Consider the following 23,976-nt stretch of genomic DNA (forward strand, 5'->3'; position numbering starts at 1 on the left):
CGTATGTGCCAGAGCGTCTATTAAGCATGCAAAGAAAGCAGTTGAAACAAAGGAGGGTAGGATAACACTAGAGCTCCCCTCAGTGGTGGATGATTGAACTACACAAGAGAAAGCCACGGTTGGATCTAAGCAACATGCAGTTGTGTGCCACCAGCCAGCTGGCTTTGGTAATGGGGGACGAAGCCAAACCAGGCGACCATGTCCAACATGAGGGCTGGGTTTCAGAGATCATAGTAACACGTGAACCATACACATCATCTGCTAGTCACACACACAAATACAGATATTACAAGGGCCTTGCCACAGCCACTGTCAAATGAGTCAGCTTACAAAAGGGAGGGACCCAATTACCGTAGCCACAAATACACACATAAAGTGCCTTTCAAGGGTCCATGAGTGCTTCAGCTTCCCCATGATTATGCCCACTCTCCACACACCCAGCACTTGTTGTACACATACACAGCCTCTGTGCCAAAACAGCCATCAGACTGGACTTTTGCTGAGGAGAAGCGATGAGATGTGTTCAGCTGGTTTGAAAGGGGAAGAGCTTTCTGTGGTCAGAGAGACACAGGGAGGGAGAACAGACTGAGCAATTGGCTGGTCAACAACTATTAGAGATCTACTCCCTTTGAGGTGGTCGCATACCCTGCCATATTTAAAGAAGGACAGATTCGATTTGAAGAAATCAATGTGAACTTGAATCAATTTGTGATGCAATAAGCTGAAAACATTAAGATGTAGTTTTAGTGAGCCTGAATGTCCTGCACCACTTCCTCCAGAATAAATCAATTACTTTTGAAAGAGAAAAAGGCAATGCCTGAGAATATTTGACAGTGGGGTTATCTTTCTTTCATTTACCTACTTCTAATGCAATAAACTCAATATTTTGTGAGCTTGGTGTTTCTTTGTGCACGGCATGGTGTGTGTCAGTGTGATGGTAAGACAAATTTATAATAATTAGTATTCTTTCTTCCTGCTTAGCATTAACGCTGCTCTGTGACACATATATCAAAAATGTCCCAATCAAATGCAGAACATAACGGTTCTGTGAGTACAAGCGCTGATGGAAAATAATTGATCGATATCACAACATAAAGGTAAGGGGCAAGTTTTGATTCACATGGAAACAGGCAAACTTTGATTGCAAAACATATTATTCTCCACCCATTATTGCAACGTGAAAGTTATGAATTTGGGGAAAAAAAAGTCTGATTTGATCTTCAGACTAAACAAAGAGAGGAGAGGACTCTGGTGGTTCATGTATGCAATGGTGGAGTAACGGTGCCCCCTTCTGCCCAAAATGATAACAGAAGGCCTCAGCCACAAAAGGCAATTCCACATTTAATGGTCACACTATTTTCCACAGAGACATCAAAAAAGGACACTGTGTGTAAAACTGTGCAAAATCAGGCTTTATTCTTTTTTTTTTTTTTTTTCCTGCATCATCGCCTTTCATCATCATCGTAATCACCATTACTCGTCAACATCATCTTTGAAAACATCACTCACCAGAGACACAGAGCGAGAGAGTAGATTCTCAAAGAGACTCAGAGCTCCAACTTCTTTGCAAAAACAGGCATCACGTTTTTTAGCATAGTCCTGCAACACAATGAGTCAGCTGTACACGTCCATCTCTTTCTTGGTAATACATTGCAACAAGTTCTCCAATGTCCTTATTTACAGTCCACTCTCTTTCAGTGCTGCGAAGTCCATTCAGTAGTCAGAATTTTCAGCTCCAGGAGACACTGAAAGCCCATATTAGTACAGACATAGTTAATTTTGGATATTATAGTCTTCCTGACTCCATAAATACTTTTTTTTCCATCTTTTCCTCCACTACACATCTACTGCAGGTCTGAGGACGGCCCATTTCTCCAGTTTAGGCAAACGTTGAATAAGTGCAATGTCTAGTATAATGTCAAGAAAATACAAACCCACACATACATACATACGTACAGTACATGACTAACTGATAAACTCGATTAGCTATACAAGGGTGCCATTCTCCAAGCTGAAACCAAAGAGTTGCATATTAATGCACCTCTGTAACATCCAGTGTCCATCAGGTAGGGGTGGGAAGAATGTGAGCTCACCTGGAGTCAGTAGTTTGGTTAAATTGTCCATGTGTGTTTCTGTACAGTGAATTTTGTAAGTTGTGAATCCAATGGGAAGTGTAGTTGATACACACAGATATTTATTCCAAAAATAAAATATCCAAAGAAAAGAAATATGCTTAAAATCTTATCTTTTTCATCAAATGTCAAGTTTCTCAAACTTTTCTAGTAGATATAGTAATAGATACCCATTTATGAAGACAATGATTCAATCCCATGTTTCAGCCTTTCAGACAGTTGCAAAAATATGCAAAAATAATTGTTGAGTGACAGATAGCCATAGCAAACCAAAACAATGAGCTAAAAGAGGCAAAATGCTCCAGAGTAGGGTGTTAATTCTCATTGGAATCAGGGGTAATACCAACCGTTTTACATTATAGGGTGTAATCTCAATAAATGTTAAGGAAATTTTATGACCGCCATGACTAATTTAACCTGTCATGTTTGAGGGGCCTTTGATAATCACAGTGCCTATATGTATGTTACTTCAAGCCACACCTCACTTACTGGATTCTGGCAGCTTCATCTAGTGGACAAGGACAAAATGACAGAGCAATGCTTGACCCTCAGATAACCATGTCACAGACCTTAATCCATTTCATTAGTGGAAGAAAATTAAATAAAAGAATCAGAGATAATGCCTTTGCAAACACAATAAGAGAACAAACTTCTATGTGCATGTAAATCCATCCAACCACAAAGGGATCAAATTATCATTTGGAAGGATTATTTTGTCACTAGATATTCACAAAGAGAAATGATAAATAGAGATAATTAGTCTAAAGGATCAGTAAAAGTGCAGCAAGAAAGGAGAAAGCCCACTTGACCCAGGGTTTGAAAGTGTGTGTATATGTGTGGAGAGCCATACCAGTGGCTACCTCCGTTTTTCTTCACCAGCATGTTACAGTTCTGTTGTAAATGTCATGAACTGAGAAAAGCACACCGACTTTGACCAGGCTAAACCTAACAGAGGGTTAAATGAACATGTAATGTGTGACCATTCGGAGAGAGGGAACAAAGAGGAGAGCGAGAGAGGAGGGGGAGGATGAGAGGACCAGAACAAAACGACTCTAGAAATAATGTGCTCAAGAGCTGGGCCCTCAGCCGTCAGTATCAGGCCTGAGGTCAGCTCGCCCAAACATTCGCTCTATCTGTCTGCCTGCCTGTGTGCCTCCGCCAGAGAGACCCATTGATCCAAGCGTCGCCGGTGAACCGCCATTAGCTGGAGTAGATCTGGGTCCCAATCACACGCATGATCTCCTTCTGAACCTTAGGCTCCTGGGTGTTAATGTTGGCATCTCCTACTTGGCCATCCTCATACCTGCACATACACATAGATTTACAGAGTTTGCATACAGTATAGTTACTTATCTGTCAGTATAGTTTAGAATTATGTGAAACATGTTTTGTTTTTGCAATTGTGTTTTTCTGTACTATTTGATGGTGTAATGGGCCCAGATAAATAAAGTATATCATCTTATGAAAGAGGCAAAATACTGTTCAACGTTTCCATGACAACTGAGCCTCAGTGAGTTACTCTTATCACTACAGTGATTTTATGAGGAGCGATGTTAGGTCTGACACAATAAATCATCTTGTTTTTATTCTAACCATATCAACCATTTCTTCAAGCTGAAAAATACGACCATACAGAGAGCACAAGTTCAGAACTGAATTATATTTAGCTGTGATTTAAATTTGATTGCAGGCCATCTCAAATCTGATTTCCAACTCATTAGACAGCAGTGGACACGTTAATAGACTTTGCCATCTGGTGAAAGCTTGGACTCAGAGCCTAACATCAGCAGCCAGTGTGGATGCCATGTTTTATCTGCTGGGCACCAAACACTGCTTAAAACATCAAATTGAAAGTCTTTGACCTGAGAGGGACCCAGCTTAGTGGAGTTGTAGCGCCACTAAACTACAAGCACAATTTATTCACCACCAGTTTAAAATAATGATGAGCGATGAGGGACAACACCATCATGTACCATAATTCTTCATTGAATCACCATCATCAAGTGCAGCTTAGCAGGTAAAAATAAGCATCCTGAGTAATGAACTATGCATTTTAAGCGTGTTGATGGTTTGAATATTCGCTGCCTGTTTGCTATGCCAACTTTTTTGGTAATTAGGCATCCATTCTGTGGAAATAATAAATGAGTGTACTTACACAAAAAAGAAGCGTGTACAGACATGGTCAGATACAGGACACACCCAGATGTTACCATGTTTCTGCAGATCCTTAGATGTGATAACTGTTTAAAAGAGAGAAGCATGTTTCACCAAAGGTAAGTACTTTCTTATCATTCTAATATTATTATTATATTATTGGTTGTAGTAGTAGCGTTGCTTTTGTTTTGTATAATATTACATAAGATGCACTATGGGTTAAACTATGGGTTATTATCCCAAGTGATGGACTTATTTCTTCTATTTATTTTTAAACTGTTTTCTCTTATTATGATTATAATCATATTATGATAATTGCTTAGATTTTCTTTTCAAATAAAATTGCACTAGTCACATCACCCACTTAGATTTTAATAATCAGATTTAATGGTATTTTCATTCTGTTCTTCTTTTCTTTTGGTTTTCAAATTTGATCAATAATTACTTAATTAATGTTGTTTTCTGTTTTTCTTTTTTTACATTTTATGTTTAATTTAAATGTGCACTTGTTCATAGACAGAGCACTTTATCTCAGCTTTAACACATGTAATGCCTCCTGTATGTTATTACCTTCACACAGAGCGATGCAGTTCAGATTTCGACTCTGAAGGAACCTTGATTGTATTGGACGACTCTATTTAAAAAAAAAAAAAAAAAAAAACAGGCAATAATAAGGAGAACAATAACTTCCATCAACCAAGCTGCAACAAATGCAAACAAATACAACTAACATTGATAGTTAAACACTAAAATTGTACAGAGTGCAACAGTCACAGCCAGGGCACAATGATTATAAGAGTCATTTGAACTCAGTATACACATTTTAAAATACATGAACAGCCCTCATCTGGCAATCCATGTTGATTTCTCTCAAGGCTACAAATTGTCTCATGTCTCTACTCCTTTATTTACATATCTTGTTTGATAGTAATGGGAGTCTGGATTGATATTGCCCATCTATCTACTACTTTATAAATTCAATACATATGTAAGGATGTAATATGTCCTGTCCTCTCACCTGTGGTATGGTGTTCATGCGGTTGTAACGCTGCACCAGTTCATCTTTGGTGGGCATGCGGTGCTGTCCTTTCCCCATTCCTGCAAGAAGAAGCACACAGAGAGCAAACAGCCCTCAGTCAGAATGACCTTACCTCAAGTCATTCAAGCTGTGAAAAACCTTCCTCTAGTGGTTTTGAACTTCCTTGTACAGATAAATTATTACCCATGGTGCTAACCTTCATATGAAGGTTATTGGTCCAATATGCTACTGAACATGTCTAGATTAAAAAAAACAAACTGCCAAATACGTTTTAATATTTAGTTTCAAAAACAATGGTAATACAGAAAACAGCTGTTGTTGTTTTATTATCAAGAAACAGCTTAGGTACAGCATTCATTTCATTCAAGTACCATTAGCTCTAATAATTTGCGCCATCTAAAGAAAAAGTACTGTAACTGTGCTTAGAGAAGTTGTTAGTCTATTAACTAGAAGGACAGATGGATTTAAGGCCAAAAACTGTCACATTTTTTTCAGTCCTTAGCTTAGATTCAGGAATTCCATGCCCTCTTTAAACTTAGGATACCATGGGATTAATGGGCTGGTGGGCCATGCTGGTAACCTGATGATCTGCAGCCCACAAAACCAGAAGCAGACCATTGTAGGACCTGAAATCCAACCTCTGCATTTGTTTCAGTGGAAATACACAAGGATAAGTAAGGATGTTAAGCTTAGTTTATATGGTTGTACACAGAAAGCAATATAAAAAGCCAACCAAGTACAAAGTAACACACATTAATCCACTGACAGCTCCATTTTACACAGCCACAACATAGAGTATGGTATGGTAGGCGGCACACAAGCTCGGAGGCCCAAGGCCCAGCACTCAAAATGGACACACAGCATCGTGCAGCACAATAGGATAGCATGGACAGCTCCCACATGTGAAAATGAAGTGTTCCAGGATGATAATCAGGCCATGTCGCACACAGAGAACAGACAGAGTCATGTTAACCAACATGGTGGAAAAAAAGGAAGAGGGGGAGCCGGTGGGGTCTGATTGGTGTGGAATGAGCCGTTCCTACCTGAGTATCCAAATGATATACTGGAGATGGGGCTCAGATAGATGCCCTTTCCATATGCTGCCCCATGCAGCTTGGGTTTAAAAAGAGCAAGAAGGAAGGGTCACTGGGCAGTTGCACAGGACAACCTCACATACACGCACACATGGTGCGTGTACTCTCACATACAGTGCAATACACACCAAACTTACTGTAGTTAAGTCATGGGTAAATCTGTACATGTCAGTGTTTCATATATCTTTCTGTGACAGTTTACATGGCAAACCTCACCAACAAAGCATGCTAAATACGCACACCCATACACACACAGCAAAGAGCTGAAGAAAGATCTTCACACCTTTTAACTGTAAACATATTTTCTGCTTGCAACATAAAGCAGTCCAGTGGAAATCATTTCATGCTCTTGAATTTTGTGAGTGAAGCTTGTGCATAAAATGTTCAGGTATTCAAGTAATGCTGAAATTAGAAATGAGACCACGAATGCTGCTTTGAAGATGAAAGATGACATGAGGATGACTGGCAATGATGATGATGAGCCCTCACACAAGGATGTCCATAATGAGGAAAACTGAAAGACCACAGGTAAGCCACAGTGACACTGGGGGAGAAACAAGAGGAAGAACAAAGAGCAACTTGATGGGAATAAAATGGGAGGAAGATGGAGGTCATGGACATGGAGGACATGGCACATCTGGGAGACATCAAAAGGAACAATAGACGAGAGGTTTTGTGTGATGGCTGGACCTGGAGGCAGAGTCAGCCCTCCCCCTCCTGTGAAACACAATGACAGAGGTGGGGGGGGGGGGTGTCAATGCTCAAGGTGAAAGAGAGAGGAGACAGAGGAGGCAGACGAGCACTGAGGCAAGATCAAAGATGGAAAGTTCAAAAAGTTGGAGAACAAAGACGGCATAAATGAAACACATCAGCATGATAGAGCAATCATGGCCGACGTGAAAGTTTCATAGATCCTTGAGATTTCAGATTTAATTGTGTTTAATCTCCTTTCAGGACATGCTGGTGTATCTTCAAGCAGTCATTATCAGCCGTATTGTGCAAATGAGACAGTTCTGTGCTCTTGAGCGCTGACATCTTCTTTTCTTGTTTCATTATTTATTTATCTTTCACAGACCTGGGTCACAAAGTAAAACAACAACCTTGGCAGAACAACATAAAGATGCAGATGTATGCAGACCTGAGCAAAACAGACACACGTCCTGAAGCAAGGTATGGTTTTTTTTCTCTCTACCATGAAATGTTCTTTATGGTCCTGATTTGTTAAATTGTACCCATCGAGGGATGTGGCAAGAACTGATACTTTGGTACCATGTCAATGCCAAAATTCTGAAAATGTGATAGTACTTTTTTCTACAGTACTACAGGTACCAAAGGTGCCATAGATAGATACCGTAGGTACTGGAGATCTGATTCTTCCAGGACTGATAAGGGCAGTATAATAACTCTACAGGTGTTCTAGTCTAACATCAAACTCAAAGAGAAGAAGGTGGGCATAGTAAACAATAACAACAACACGTGGAACGGCATTGGCAAGCGCAGGTGCAGCAACAGGCCCACTGCGACTTGTCAAAAAAAAAACACAGCAAGATTATGTGACGCGGCTCATCAGGGAGAAGTTATAGGCAAACCAAAAGCTAAAATGCAAACATTATCACAGAGCATTTTGAATGAAAGAAGGAAACACATCAAACTTATCTAAGCACCTCAGAATTCAGGGTGAGTGAGTTTCAGTTGTCAACTTTATATTAACATGTCCTCAAAATGTTCATGTCCTATTGGTTGTTAGTTGCAAAAGCAGGCATCTGTTGTTGCAATGCTCCACACACAATGTTCACAAAGGCTAACATTAGCATGTTCAGGCTAATGCAGGGACAGCTCATAACATGAGCTGGGTGCCTGCAACATTAGCACGCTACAGTCATTACAGTTAAGTCTGTCTAAATATAACACTGACTTTCTTAATTAATATTTTCACACCATGTCGCCTTGCTCGTCAATTTAAACTACTGCTTGCACACTGAATATATGGAGGTGTGTGCATGAGTGTGTGCACACATATGTGTGTGTGTGTTATAATATGTGTGCAGCAGCTCATGTTGTTTCTTTTTACTGTGGTATCGAATTTGGTATCGAGAATCGTGGAATTTCATTGGTATTGGTACCAACTACAAGATTTCTGGTATCATAACATCCCTCTACCTATCTGGTATCAACTAGTTTTAAATTAACTCTTAAATGTTTTGAGGCTACTATTTGACCTAGGTCTGAATAGATAATGAGTGGTGCCAGTTACTGACCTTATAAGGAAGCCTTCCTTATTCACCCACAGGAAGTATGTACTCACTATCACGTGGCTTGTTCTTGGCATCCGTCAGCTTCAGACCTAGCCTACTCAGTGCTCTAGGTGGTTATCCTTAACAGGGCACACAGGCAGCCTCCTGACATCACAGCTGACACCACAGTCCCCTCCCTTTGTCTCACAATAGGAAAAGATGTGCTGATCACTGCTGTCGGCGAAAGAGTCAAAAAGCAGCCAACATTGGCCAGGAAAATCTCCCAGTGTGCCCTGCTCGCTAAAATGCCAATTGCAAAGCTGATGACAGGGAAGCTGGCATCCATTAACTGCAAAAATGAATCAGCCGGACAGCGAGCCTGCTCTACCCAAGAGCAGGTTTACTGTCCGAGAGGAGATGCATCGTAAATTCCAACCAACTGTCAGGGTTACGTACCTGCAGTTTGGTATAAGAGGCATTGACTAGTCCATTTCTCAGAACAGAGTGCCAGTTCTCTATATGGGAACCACTAGAGCAAGTGTAGAGAGAGGGAGAGATAAGAAAGAAGAGATAAAACAAAGTGCTGTGTGACGCGTGGTCCTTAATGCACAACCACTGATGTGTAGCGGCCAGATCCAATAAAATGAAAAAAATGACACTATGGTGCATTTTATCTTGTGACCTCTGATTCACTGTACAGTTTTATACCATCATCACCACCATCTTGGTGAAAATGTGTCAAAAATCTAATTAAATGAAATGAAAACAGCTTATCTGTGATATCAACTGTCAACAGAGAGCAGAAAAAGGGAAAAGCAAAGGACATTTACTAAAATTCCATTATTTGTATTTACTGTCAACAAAAATGTCAAAAATTATTAATCTTTTGCACAGAACCTACGAAAAATATGACACTACTTTTCCAAAACCTTCTATCAAAATCCATGAAGATTGAGATTCAGAGATTAAAACTCTCAATCTCAAAGGAAGTACTGTAGTCATCTATTTATACCATTTGTGCAAGGACATTTTGGGACAGTTACATCATTATAGTCCTCCAAATTCATATCATTTAATATTCAGAAGAAAGTGTTAAAAGTATTCAAAAGTACAGATGAAAGATGACAACCCATCACTGCCATCTTTCAGTGCAGATTGGGTTATTTGAATACATCTCCTAGTGCAGGTATCTAAACTGTCTTAAAATAAAATAGAACAACAGACACAGCGGTGTCATCACTGCTGTTATTTTTAACTACCCTCAAAGCAGCATGAGGTTCTTCTTCCCACAGTCTAACAAATAAACAGGGAAAAGTTCTTAATTTCACTTATCAGCTGTTTGAGGATTCTCTTGTAAATGTTAAACTGACTCTGAACATGTGTTTATATTTTATATATGTTTCTATTTATATCCATTGAAAATGATGGAAGCCAAGCTGACTTACATTTTTGGTATTTTCTGTTGAGAATTATTCATTTTGTAATATTAATCAGCACCAAGAGAGACTGTTAACACTGCTCATGAGTGAGTTGTACCCTGCAAGTGCCCAGATGGGCTGTGTGTGTCTAAAATATTCAGCAGAGCCCCATCTGCTACAGTAGAAATCTCTATCTCACAGATATTGCTGGCTCCATGTGCTGGCTTAGCAAGGTGGTTTCTCTGTCCAAGAGAATGGCCACAGCTCTGCGCTGTTGTTTGTTGTGGTTCCATAAAAATCTGCTAGAATGGCCTCTCCATTGACAACATAATGACCAGGTGTTACACTAAGACATGTTCACGTGTGTACTGCTTTAATGCTCAATTATTCATGCATTTTAGTCAGTGTGCTTGCAGTATGTGATTTCTCATATTACATTTGCTCTACAGCCACACGCTTAACAATGTAAGAACTACAAATTATTTTATGTCAGAATGATTTTACTTTGTAAGAGATGAAATAGCCATAGAATGAAAAGACAGAGTGTTGATTGGAGCTGCAAAGGCCAATGGCAGGGGCAAAGTGGACTCACTGGAAGGCGAAGGTGCTGCCGTATAGCTTCTTGGCAGTGCGAAAGCGAGCCTCCTTGGCTGGGGGACTGCTGAGCAGCAGGAACTGGTGGGAGGTGTGCATGAATTTCAGTTGCTACCACAATGAGATCATAAGGGACAGGTGAGAGCAAGAGGGAGACAAACAGAAAGATGAAAGTGAGCATGAGCCATAAAATTACACAATGCAGCAGTAAACTGATTTAATAAAGGAGACTTGAGGGGATGTTGTTGTGGTGTCCTACCCTACTGAGAGGCAGCTTGACGATATGAGACCTGTTACTGGAAATGATCCTGCAGAAAGAAAGAAAGAAGATCAAACAAGTGTAACCAAATTGAATGTACCTGCCATTTTGCTCACATAATAGCATAAGAACCACAAGGAAAAGCACTGTTTCTAAGAACATGAATGCTGGTTCTAATCACGTGTCTAAGTAAGCCACTACAGCACAACAGAGAGACAGTATGTACAATAGCTGGACACTAAAACTGTAGCAGCTAAATGGAATTCAGTCATCATTAATTTTTATCATTTATACCAGTGCTTTTCCTGCTGTGACATGTCAAATGTCTATTGCAATGAATCCATTAGTATTATTGTGTTGTCCATGCTCATTTAACAAATATGGTGTATTTGGCTCACTACTGATGAGTACTGCTGTATATTATTTTCTGAAACAAAGTCAAAGCCTGTAAACAAGCAAAGCAGAGTGAATCAGTTTTTATGACTACTTACCACTGTAGTAGGGGATGGGCCAAAGGATCCAGTTTGTCCATCTGTTTCTTGATCTCCAGATATGAGCCCTGGAAAATCCACACAAAGCAGATATGTGATTGATACACAGTACATATGCAGTCCAGGGAGAAGGAACACAGACAAAATAAACTAATCAGCAGTAACTGTTACTTTGATAGACAAAGCCTCCACCCATGCAGCTCAACGCCACAGTAGAAACCACTAAATACAGGACTGTCAAACCAACTGAAAACCTTAAAATTGTATCTGCACATTATACATGAAGATTAACAGCAGCCTTGTTTCATCCACTGTGGCCCCTCCCTTCTGTCCCTCCCATCTCCTCCTTTTACCTGGGTCATTTCCCGAATGGACATGACGCTATCCAGTGCTTTCTGCAGTCTCTCATAATTCTTCTTCTGTGTTCATGGGTTGAGCCAAACATCCATTGGTATGCAATGAGAGAGGGAACAACATACAGATATCTAAAACCACTTGTACAGGTTAAAGGTTGCTAAAATATTCTTTGTTCAAAATGTTACCTGTCATTCTCAACAACAATACAATAATGTATACAAGTGTTGCTGTTATATAATCCCATGCATTCAGCTTGTGAATAGCTACTGCAGCAGACAGATGTTATGTTTTACAAATGATATGTCATCTTTGAATGAAATTCATGCGTTCATATAGTTAGAAGTCATGATTCCAGCAGTGAGGTTGCTGACCTTTGGGTTGAAGGCCAGAGTCTTGGGGTCATTGGGGTCAACGACTGATGGGTAGGGCTCAAAGATAATGCTCTTACGGGGAGACTCAAGAGCAGCTCGACACATAGCCACAAGTAGGTCCACCACCTGTGAAGACAATGATTTTACATATACACATTTCATGCCTTTAGCTGATGCTACTGACTCAGTTCCAGTAAAACATATAAACAACAAATAACCAGAAATGAACATCATCATGTCTCCCTCTCCAGTGTCTGCATTTGACATTTGTGTTTAGTTGCTATTAAATTTATGTTAGGCTTTTATTGTTTCATCTAAAACCCAAAGAGACATTTTTGGACGATAAGAATAAAAAAACTCTAATAATGTGAGTTATATCATATACTATGTGTTGTGTTGCTGTCACCTCTGCTCCAGTGGCCACTTCCTCTGCAGCTCCTGACATCACACCCAGAGTGTAAAAGGAGAACACACACAGCTCCCTGGTGCACACTGCGGGCTACATAAACACACACACACACAAAGAATTATGACATAACACTCCTTTGAATGTGTACTACATACCTACACCCACCCACGCATGTACTGACACACACTCTCTTGCTAACAGGATCATATTACTAATAGAGAGAGAAAACATCCCGTTCATGATGCTCTTTTTTTTTTAACCAATAGAGAAAGGGTTATAAATCTATACTCTATGTCTCTCTTTTTCGTCTGTGTTACCTTCAGCATGGATCCATTCTGAAAGACGTGCTGTTCGTCACAGACTACGCAATACTCGTTGAGCGTGGGGATCCTCTGCTCTGAGTACTTCATTATCTGTTAGGAGAAAAGCACAGTGGTGTTTCCAGTAATCACTCCCACCTCCAGCAATTTTACAATCGTAATTTGCTGGCTAAACCCGCAACGAGTGCCTTCACAACACAATGCAGTGTGGGCCCAGAGCCTTTGTCACTTCCAGCTACCAGCAAATACACAGTCCCCTGCATAAACAGCTGCCTTCATTTCAGAGCAGTATGCCCTAATTGTTGCTTACAGACATACCTGAACCTAACATTAATACAGTTATTTGCGAATCTCTCCATATCAAATCCCAATGAAAAAGTGACTGGTTTTAAATGTGTATCATGTGTTTACACTGTAGAGAGCACGCTCAGAGGACATGGTGTAAAGGTGCCTCTTTAGCTCCTTGAGGTCTAACCTGCACTAGGAAGCCATACTCCAAGGTAGGGATGTTCTTGCAGTGGCCGCCCGCCTGGGATGAGAAAAACAATTCAATCAGCTGCCTCGTGGTAATCTGCGCTGGGGCCCTGGCCGCCGGGACAGCCACAGTCTGATGAGTCAAGTGAAGACAAAGCATTATGGGAAACGGCGCAGCAGCCATGTAACGGTAGGAGTAAGGAAAGGCTCAGGTGGGAACGGAGCAGGTGGCAGGTGACTGAGAAGAGGGTCAGAGTGGATCACAGTGGATTAAAACAGAAAAGAACAACATACAGTGCCTTCAACCCCCCAGATTGTGCACATTTGTGGATGACGTTAAACCCATTATTATAGAATCATTAGTAGAAATATCCACAATGTTACAAGTGATTGTAAGAAGTGCATTGTTTATAGTGCCAGTGTTGAGACAACAAGTCTGTGAACTCACCACAACATGACGTGAATGAGACAAAAAGCAACAAAATCAAACTAAAAGGTATCTGACTAGATGTACAGCTACTGATTTGTTCTGGCTGACACTGACCTGGCTGTTTGGGGGATAGCTGAACAGCTCCCCTTTAGGGTTCTTCATGGTACATGAGATGGAGCGGTTCATCAGGCGGGTCACTCTCAGCTCAGGGACGCTCAGCTTCCCTTTTAAAACCGTGTCTTGGATCAGAGGAAAACTTGGAGACCTGGTAAAAAGCAGACACAAAACACAATGATCACTTCTTCAATTATTTTTCAAAGATGAGGAAATGCTGTTATAAATGTTATTATTTATATAACAGTTTGGCTTCAAAGCTTGGACTTTGGTCTGAACGGCTAAATCAGAAATTTTGCTTATTATTCTAATGATGCTATGAATAAAAACTTAATTATCATGACGGCATTTTTTATAGTGAGTCTACTCATACTACACTTACAGTATTATACTAGCTCAGACAAGTGAAATCTGTTTAGCCAGTGGCTCAAGTCACTAACTGTTAAAATACAAGAACCAGTGTTCACTTCCACCAACACTCTCAGGACATTATCCAGGTCCATTCCTCCTGATGTGAGACTCCTGTCAAGTCACGCGGGTGTCAAGACAGCCTAGCAGTTAGTGAAGCTGACCTCCATCGAGTGGGCTGAGATTCAGTCCACTGTGCACCTATAACTGTCAAAGCATCCTGAAGGAAGACAGAGACTCCCTTGGGGAAATTGGTTGAGTGTGTCAGATTTTGAATTTATGTCAGTCTGCCCTGTGCTGTGTCAGAGCTTCCTTTCCCCTGCTCTTCATCTGTGCCACAGTTCACCTTTCACAGACAGACCGTCATAAGGTGTTTTCATCACTATTTTTACAGCTTGCAGTTTGTTGATCAGATGGATGACATTTTGCCTTGATCGCTCAGAAATCTCCAGTCTTGGAAAAATAACTTGCTTGTAAGTGAGTAACATCTATTTGCCGTATATAGCACCTTTCAAGATCAGACATCATAAAGGGATGTCAAAGAAAGACATACAATAGAGACACCATAAAGACACAATGTAGACACAATGAATATAAAATAAAACAACAATAAAAGACATGCTGTAGATATTACTCCCCATGAAACAGGATATGTCATGGTAAAGATATCTCCAGAGTGAGTTCAGCAGGTACAGACTGAATAAAAAATGTTAAGCCATGCACAATATACCATGAAACCCTAAGCAATAGTAAGATATTCCTAAATTATAATTACCAACCAATTGTAAATGGATAACGCTAATCTACAACCTTCTGTTGTTGACACAAGCTGATTTTGCCCTTTTATTTCATTTTTTAAAAAAATTTCCTTTAATTTAGTTAAAACAGTGCTTCCAAATATCTACCTACTGTGGAGAATATGCAAGAACATACTGTAGATGTTATGTTAAAACATCGATAAAATAGCTGTTTTATGCACTCGAGGTAAAGTAATTTGTTTTAATCTGTCGTGTCTAGAAATGACTCAGGACAATAAGTAATAAAGCAGTGCTTTTTAAACTGAGCATCACAATCACACTGTAACAGGTGAATTTGAACTACAAACATTGATTTTGCAATGAAATGAAAAAATCTCCATTATTGTTGGCCAGCATTATCAGATATTGCCAAAAATGTTCATATCTTTCATGCCCACTACTGCAGTATACCACTACAGTACAGAGAATAAAACATTTGCTACACTTGCTTTTTGTAAATGTTAACACATTCATTCTGAGTGTTAGCTGTGAATCTAAAATGCTGCACACTGTTTATAACATAGGCATGCATGATGGAGTGGAGGGCTTGAAAGCGACAGAGTGAGAGAGAGACCTACTTGGGTATGGGGGAGAAGATGCTGAGCCCGGCACGGAACTTCTTGATGGTTCCTCCGGCTTTGAACCAGCTGTGCCTCTTCTCCTGCTGGGCCTTGAGGAACTCATTACTGAGGTGCTTCCACTGCTGTGAGGTGAATGTGCTCAGGATCCTGCCATGTAACAAAACAGTCAAGCAGGAAGAAATGTGAGTGAACCTGGCAGAGGGTGAATTACTCTTTAAATCAGCTTCTGTTTGTCGTTAGTGCACAGTGTTATTTTTTTTTGAGTGCATGAGCCAACCAAACGATGACAAAGACTAAATATTGCAATTAAATATTTATGCCTTATGCATTGTCCATTGGCAATTTTCAAGTCAAAAATGAATAATCTGCGATTTTACTAGATATTACTTTTTAAAGAAAACTGAGGTCAAATCTTGAAATCTATGATGCACAGTTTCACTATAAACCTTTATAAGTGTTGAACATAATAGATCACATGACTTACTTTTTGAGCTGCAAGCCCAGGCTGAAGCCTTCTTTATTGGAGGGCTGGAACACTTCTACTGACGGCTCTGAGTAAAGATGACTAACATTATTACACAGAGCACAGATTCACACATACTCTTTCTTTCACTCTTCCTCTTGTGTAGCACATATTGTACTCACCTCCCACACTCAGTGAGTAGCACAAATACCAAATACAAAGTCCCTCTCAGAAAACCAACATCCACACTGACATCTTTACTCACCAGGTCCATCGAGGTACTGAGAAAGAGAAAAGCGCAGTCTCAGAATAATGGGCTCTGTTCTGATAACTTTCCAAGCTGTCGCAACCTCCTCCTGAGTCAGACACACACAGACACACATACACACAAATATACAGAGTTAGCACCCTAATTAAGGCCATTTCTCATTACATAAATAAATTATGAGCACACGATGCATTATAAATGATGTGTTACTTTGCAAAATGGCAACGTTAGAATAGTAATGGGCAAAGATGGAGGTATGTGCACAGAATTGAAGAGTGCTGACTCACGTCTAAGAAACCGATGTTAATGTGAAGATCGATGTCCACGTCATCAATTGTTCCGTACTCCCTGTTTAGGGACACAACAACAGATACAGTTAATTTATCATAAGTAATGGGATGCATTACACTCTAACCCTTTCAACGGATTATCCCTTGAGGGAGAAAAATGAGGGTTAGTTTTTTTCCTGTTTTCCCAGACAGTGCCGAGTTAAAATTAGTACATAATCTCTTTGAATCATGCCTTTGTATTCTGTGCAGCTAATTAAGAATAGCCAGCAGACTGAATCTCACCACCACTTGGTTATTCTGTTTGCTTCAACATTTTAAAAATAGCTTACATACAGTATATGTGTGTGTGTATTTGTGCCATACCTGACAGAGACAGCACTGTCAGTGTAGATATCTTTTACTGCCTCAATATCTGCATCCAGTTGAGGGTGACGGTACAGGTCGGCAGCACAGCTCCCCTGTAACAAGCACTGGTCACAATAAAAGCACTGAATTCTCTGAATTATTTAATAGTTATACACGTTTATACTCATTTTCATTACATACAATCAATTACACAGAAGTTGATTTCATTATCATCATTATGAACTGTCAACAGTTAGGCTGATTTGGTCAAGTTTGCATTTGTGCTACTACAACTTGGAGAGGCAGAAGCTGAACTTACAAACCATTCATTGATTACTTTTGGCACACTCTGTAACTGTAACTGTTTATTCATTATTTTGGCCATCAATTTTCACCCTTTATCAAATACATTTAGAATTTTAAATGTTTATCTATTACCTTTAGCTATTTCAACCATTTATTCATTGCTTCTAGCTGACAAATTTAACTGTTTATCCATTACTGTTAGCGATAAATTCCCATCATTTAGCTATTACTTTTAGGGACCTGTTTAGGTGTTACAGCCAATTGAATGTAAATATATTATATGTAAATATGTTTTTAATCAAATCCCATGGATTACTGACTGTATCTATATGTTCTGTTGTCTTTTTGTAGGCCAGTGGTCCATTAATAAACCATACACTGGTCCACGTCCTTGTAGTATTTGAACACCATGACATCAGATCCCGGTTATAAGATATCAGAATTTTTCCTTTAAGGAATGAAGATGTCCAGTTCAGCAGGGCTTGTAACCTGTTTGACTTAGTTATGATTTTCTTGCTCTGATGCAACATCAAGTACATTTTATGTTTGAAAAAAAAACATACATAGTTTACAGTGTGATAAAGAGGAAGAAATGATGAAACTTGCTCAGGAGGTCTTTGCAAATCAACCACAGGTGAGAGTCTCTTTAAATGAGATGATTTGGCCTAATCAGGATGTCAAATAATGGTAGATCATTTTTATATTACAAAAAAGCTTGTTATATTGTTTAATGATTGCTTTACCTTCTGACATTTAATATCTTCTGTGGTTACCTCAGCACACTTGGCATCCTTTAAAGATCATATTCACGTATTAATAATAATAGTTGTCACACATGTTCCTGGTGTCTAGACTTGAAGTCAGACTTTCATCTCCTCAGCTCTGAATGTGTAGAACAGATCCCACACTTTCATCCTTATCTTCACCACACTGCTTTCATGTTCTCTGACTGCATAGAAATGAGCTTTAAATCCCAGACTGGGTTTACATTTCAATCACAAGACTTGGAAGATAACGGTAAAAAAAGGATGAGTAACAGATTAAGATCTTGTATGGAAGTCAAGCATTGAACTTTACGAGATGAGATGATACATTAAATGGCGGCCGTGGAAATTAATTTGACAGTGTTGCTTGTGATTGATACTAGCATAGGACGATAACACTAAAAAGGTACTGGGATACCTGATTTGAGAGAAAGTGCTACTTTGCATTTTGTCAAGAGCCTGATTTGTACTAAAGTTTTAAATGTCATATTTGCTGTTGTCAGTCTGCAAAAATTCATATTTTCAAAATTTCATATATACACACATATATATATATATACATGCCTTACAGAATACACAGCTTCACATGAATCAAAATGTTCGCCCTGGTAGCAGTGAGACATTAGGATAGAAAAGTCAACTGGTCCATCTGTTCTGCTCTACCAGAGCAAAATATCTCAACCAGTATCGGCCAAATTGCCTTGACATTTAGCATAGATATTCATAATCCTCAAAAGAATTATTCTAAATTATTTTTTTGGCCTCTGACTTATTGTCTAGCGCCACCATCAGTTCAAAACCTCTCCTTGACCAACACTCTGACCATGTCTTGAAAACCAGCAGTGGATAGAACCTTAGTAGTAGAAGACTATTAGTATTTTGTGAAAAATAATAATTATAAAAATAACAATAAGAACATTATGTTAAACTAGTTAGGAGGTTACCGTTTTTTTTTTATTATGGTAGTGTTTTGTAAATAAAAGGATAATAACAAAAATATGTTAAAATTGACTAGCAAAACATAATTTCAATACCATGACAACACAGATTTAACATACAGATTTAGGAGGGGTAATAGCCTCTTCCGTACCTGAATGCCGTACAGGAACTGTTCCGACTCATTCTCTCCGTCCGACTCCTCGTCTGTCCAACACTGGCCTTTGATGTCCTGTGGGCCCACACATTGTGAAAAGGCCATTATAGTGGGGCGGAGAGAAAATGTAACCTCTTTCTATCATCCTTTCATCTCACATCCTCTCTCACATCTCCATATTTAGCCTCCCGTTCAAGGGCTTCAAAACATTACTTTATATAGCATCTAAAAGGGAGAGACGAAAAGGCATGATTTATTTCCAAAGACAGGATATTCTCTGAATTCAATCTTCAAAAGAATACTCAACTGACAATTAAAAGGAATGAGTTAATAAAAAAATAGATTTTCTGAAATAAAAATAGCCATGTCTCCTGTCATTTCCAGCAAAGCCCAGAGGGCCTGTTGCATAAAACCTACACAAGCCACAACAATGTAATTTCATTTAGTTTACCTATTTCTGTAGCTTAAACAAAACCACAAAAGGATGACTCAGCTTAGTTATATGCAGTGATTACACCAATAGAATCATAGCTGTCTTACCATTGGGTCTGCTGTTCATAGGGCTCACTCAGACAGGTTTAGGCCTGTGAATACTGCCAACCATTTCAGCCTATTTCCAGGTGGAAGGAATGGGAACAGAAAACCGGAGAGCTTTGACTGACCGCCTCTCTTTCTTGAGATCTATAGAACTGCGCAACCTTGGAGAAACAGAAATTAAAACTCAATAAAGGTAGAAAACGTGAAACAAAGAGGCCATCTCCAGTGATGCCATGCCTTGTAAATGGTGCCCTCATCCTCTTTTCTTTAAAACGTCTGTACTTCACCTTGCCATGTATCCTGTATCCTAGCAACAGCCATCTCTGCCTCCTTTCAGAGTGGCATTAATCACTGTGGAGAGAATGTGTGGGAGAAATGCGCTGTACGTCCAGCACCCAGGATGTCTCCATTTCTTTGTTTTGTTTTGTTTGTTTGATTTTTTTCCCAGGAAGTTTGTCTATTAATATTGAAGCACCACAGCTTGGCATATCAATACATGTGCGAAGCAAAAACCTCACATCTGCTAATGTCAGTGCATGGTTAATTGTTCTTGATGTGTCTAACAAATAAATATTAGGACATCTTTGAAATGTAATTTCCTGGGTTAGCATAAGGACAGTACATTGTAGTTAGAGGATGTTAAGTAAGTTGAACATGATAACATAATGCTTGCCTAATAAAGGAATAGTTACCGCTGTGATGAGGATAAAAAAAAATCATGAATTTTATGAGACGTGGATTTTGAAATAATTCATTACAAAATAAGAAGACTAAATGCATCACTGACATGACACAGGCAGCCAAAGCACACTCTGTATTTTATAGCAGCCCATCACGTTTCAGACATGTAAACAATGAGCACAGTGTCTTTTTAATAAGAGTTGGAGGTGTAGATAAAGACATACTTATTTCACTCTTCAGCATCAGAATTACAGTTTAATTTTTTTTAGTCCATATGAAGCCAAAATAATGGCAACATAGCCTGACACTACAAGACAGGGTGCCTAACAAAATCGTCACGCATGAAGGCATTATAGCTATATAGGTTCATATAATTAAAATAAACCCAATTATTCATTTTCTCTTTGTTTGCTGCATTCACCTAGGACCTCAAGCTCATTCTCCCCATTAGAGTGGGCCATTTTCGTCACGTCTACACAAAATAATCATATCCCTATTATGAAAATATGTCCCCTTTTGTGCTAATGAAAGGCTCCTTTCTTTTACACAACACCCTTTCAGACATCAACTGCACCCAATTAAACATGGCTGCCCAGTCATTACCATGTCTTACACTTCAGCTCCTCTCTTTTTCTATATATGCCTGCTGCCCTGCCATGTCCTCAACCCTGCTAGCATCTACACCCAGCCACCCCCCCACTCCTCGCCATTCCCACAGCCTCTGTCGTCTCACATACCAATGGAGTCTCCGATATCCCCCCACCCCCTCTACATCCACCACCACCATCGTCCCCATTCCTCCTTCTGATAACTATTTAACACAAACACAGATGCAGTGAGGCGGATTTCCCCCTCCCCCAACACTCTGCGCCCCCACCCCAGTCATCCACACTTACCTCCACAGAGGATGGAGACTGATGCTGTCCTTGCCTCAGCTGCTCCCCCTCTTAAAGGGCACACCTGCCTCTCTCCCTCGGTGGCTATTTTCCACTGAAATGATAGATGACAATAAGCCCATTAAAATAAGATATTAGAGAAATCGGAGCCACAGTCCTCCAATTCTACAGCATCTGCCTCTCGATGCTTGTAGTGTGTGTCTGCGAGCAAGCCAGCTGGTGTGTGTGAGTCTGTGTGTTTATCTATTGCAGATCTCTGCTCCTACTGCTGTCTTATATTTTGCCTGACAACACTGACGGGTCTGAGCATGCTCAGTGAGACCAGGCAAGCCAGTCATGTGACCTGCAGCTGACTGCACTGCTGCTGAGAAATAAGAGGAAAAAATGGAGGAAAAATGGCTCCGCTCCTGCATATGCATCTGCCAGTGTGTTGTTGTGTGGAGTGTGTGTGTGTGAGTCTGGTTGCATAAGGCAGTGACTATTAATGTGCACTCATGCTTTGAAGGCAGTCACTGGTTGTGCTTTCACGTTTTTGTTTAAACTCATTCCAAGAAGAAAAGAAGAAAGAAAAAGCACAAATATGCCATATGCTACATTTGTGCTTTAATTTTAACTGTAGTGCATGTTGTATAAATGCAGCAAAGCATGCACTCAATATTGAAATTATATTTAAAATGGTAAAATTTCAATAATATAGTTATATTTACATGTATAAAAACTAATATAAAATTACAATATGAAAATACTTGCTGAATCTACGATACTCTGTTTCATTGTGTGCATGTGTCAAACAAAGTCATTAGGCATTTGAGCTAATCAGTCTTTAGCCTCATTATCTCAAGGTATCTATTTAAGAACTGACCTAAAGAATGGACAGATTAATGAGCAGGTGTTAGGCCAACTGTCTGTCTACAGGAAAGCAGAATAGAAATTAATACACTCAAACTTTTATTTGGAAAACAAAAAGGACACTGACACTGATGGCACAGCCTTCCCACGACCAGCACCACCACCACTACAGAAGCAGAAGAAAACTCTTTGAAATGAACTGTCACTGACTGCTTCAGTTTTTCTTTTTGATGGTATTATGATCATAATTCAATCATTATCTAATCTTGTGCTATTTTAGTTCTTTTATACGTGCTTGTACGGAGTTAACATTTGTTTCTCTCTTCTTTTTCTTCTTGATTGTTTCAGCCCTGTTATTTATATATCATAGGACTAAGGCGGTAATAACACTTTCAGAAGCATTAGGGCGTCCTGTCTCCTCATCTCTGAGATTTATCTGAGGATATTCCCACAGTGTCTTACCATACCTCGTGGCCCAGGGGTTAGCAGCCATTAATGCTGACTGACAGTCGGGGGCTTGGCCTGTGGACAGGTTGACTGTACGGTAGATCTGTCCCTCACCTGGACAGGTGTGTCCATTGGCCTCAGGTACTGGAGTGGAGTGGATCCAGACAAAGGCAACCAGTGAGGCAGCAACATGGGCAGTGGAAGCAGCAGTGCTAACACCACCACAGCTGTAAACAGGTGAGAGCAAAATGGGACTCTAGGGAAGGGGACATTGAAGAGTGTGACTTTATTTTAAAGTGATCAAGATAAACATCAGTGCAAAATAATAGTACTCCAAGGAGTATCTTTGCCACATTGATGTGTCTAATCTCTGCTGCAGAGTCTGAATATTTAGATTTGAATGTCACTGTGGTTCAGACATGGTGGGTATTTGTGTCTGTGTCAAGGACTTCCTCCTTGGCAGAGCAGATTATCACAACAACACAATTAATCATCCTGGGGAACATTTGTGACAAAGCTGTCTAGTGTCTACACTGGACAAACAAACATTATATCTGTTGTTATTGTCTGCCATTAATATAGCACAGCTGATTAGCACACTGATGCCAGTGCTCTAATCATGTTGTGAATGTATGGTGGTGTAGTAGTGGTGTAGTGTACCTCTTACTAAGTTTCTGTCTATGTTCTGTGGAATTCAAATAATAATAATTATTTTAATACTATTATAAAATCTCATAATAGTACGAGTATAGTACTACTAATAATAGCTGCTTTTGTAATTTAAATTATTTTTTGTAATGGGGTTAGCATAGCATTATTGGCTGTGTACTTTAAATATCTAATATCTAAAAAGTGTTATGTTTAAAATGTAAATCAAATATTGAAGACATTATTCGTGAAAAGCTGTATCTAATATTCATATATTACAAAATCAAGTTAAAACAACTGTTATACCATTTTTCATCACTAGATGGAGGCACTGTCTCAAACACCTTGCAGTAGCAGGGTACCAGCATATGGAGGTGGTCCCCCTCGATTCATCACTCAAGCATCTGTTGACTGCCTTTAAGCTGCCTGCGCATTTGGTGCAGTAAACAGTAATTGGGTGTGATTTTTGAATGAGCCCTTAGAAGTAATTTAAGATTTGAACAATATTTTGGCAGCCATCAAGACATTTACCTTAAATTTCCCATGCTTCCCGTGAACAATTTGATGATTCGCACATCCGCGCGATAATGGAGCTGAAAACATACTGACAACGTGACAGATTACTAATTTGAATCTCATATAGGTCTATTAAAATGGAGAAGACGTCGGAAGCCATAACAACCAAACTACTGCAGTTTTCAGGAAACCACAGC

The 23,976-nt window shown here is 39.6% G+C and overlaps 1 protein-coding gene across 7 annotated transcripts; it reads right to left on the minus strand.

Annotated features, from left to right (window-relative positions):
• Positions 1 to 1,391: 1,391 nt before the first annotated feature.
• On the minus strand, positions 1,392 to 23,935 carry LOC139628461 (protein mono-ADP-ribosyltransferase PARP6). Of its 7 annotated transcripts, XM_071490141.1 has the most exons (25): positions 23,795 to 23,935; positions 22,730 to 22,842; positions 21,320 to 21,413; positions 19,746 to 19,903; positions 19,203 to 19,280; positions 17,061 to 17,155; positions 16,695 to 16,755; positions 16,405 to 16,495; positions 16,161 to 16,227; positions 15,674 to 15,823; positions 13,891 to 14,041; positions 13,348 to 13,479; positions 12,870 to 12,965; positions 12,550 to 12,642; positions 12,144 to 12,269; positions 11,769 to 11,834; positions 11,416 to 11,483; positions 10,925 to 10,973; positions 10,664 to 10,776; positions 9,110 to 9,182; positions 6,369 to 6,438; positions 5,305 to 5,384; positions 4,857 to 4,920; positions 4,288 to 4,372; positions 1,392 to 3,435 (listed from the first exon to the last, which is right to left on the minus strand). In XM_071490141.1, the coding sequence occupies exons 4-25, from the start codon at positions 19,746 to 19,748 to the stop codon at positions 3,333 to 3,335; spliced, it is 1,914 nt and encodes a 637-aa protein (XP_071346242.1). In that variant the 5' UTR covers positions 19,749 to 19,903; positions 21,320 to 21,413; positions 22,730 to 22,842; positions 23,795 to 23,935; the 3' UTR covers positions 1,392 to 3,332. The 7 variants fall into 7 exon arrangements, 6 of the variants coding, with proteins under 6 accessions (XP_071346242.1, XP_071346244.1, XP_071346241.1 ...); XM_071490143.1 differs by lacking the exons at positions 21,320 to 21,413; positions 22,730 to 22,842; positions 23,795 to 23,935 and having other exon boundaries at positions 3,192 to 3,435; positions 13,348 to 13,401; positions 19,746 to 19,884; XM_071490140.1 differs by lacking the exons at positions 21,320 to 21,413; positions 22,730 to 22,842; positions 23,795 to 23,935 and having other exon boundaries at positions 3,192 to 3,435; positions 17,061 to 17,167; positions 19,746 to 19,884.
• Positions 23,936 to 23,976: the final 41 nt, after the last annotated feature.

The sequence above is a fragment of the Trachinotus anak genome, unplaced genomic scaffold (genome assembly GCF_046630095.1).
Source record: "Trachinotus anak isolate AG129_WGS33_773 ecotype Australia unplaced genomic scaffold, CSIRO_AGI_Tana_v1 ptg000011l, whole genome shotgun sequence".
NCBI lineage: Eukaryota > Metazoa > Chordata > Actinopteri > Carangiformes > Carangidae > Trachinotus > Trachinotus anak.

Excerpts from the sequence above, each read along its gene's own strand:
- LOC139628461 (XM_071490138.1), bottom strand. Across the intron at positions 16,228-16,404 it reads TCAGTACCTCGATGGACCTG|AGCCGTCAGTAGAAGTGTTC; the intron begins GTGAGTAAAGAT and ends ATCTTTACTCAG. Across the intron at positions 5,385-6,368 it reads TATATCATTTGGATACTCAG|GAATGGGGAAAGGACAGCAC; the intron begins GTAGGAACGGCT and ends TTCTTCTTGCAG.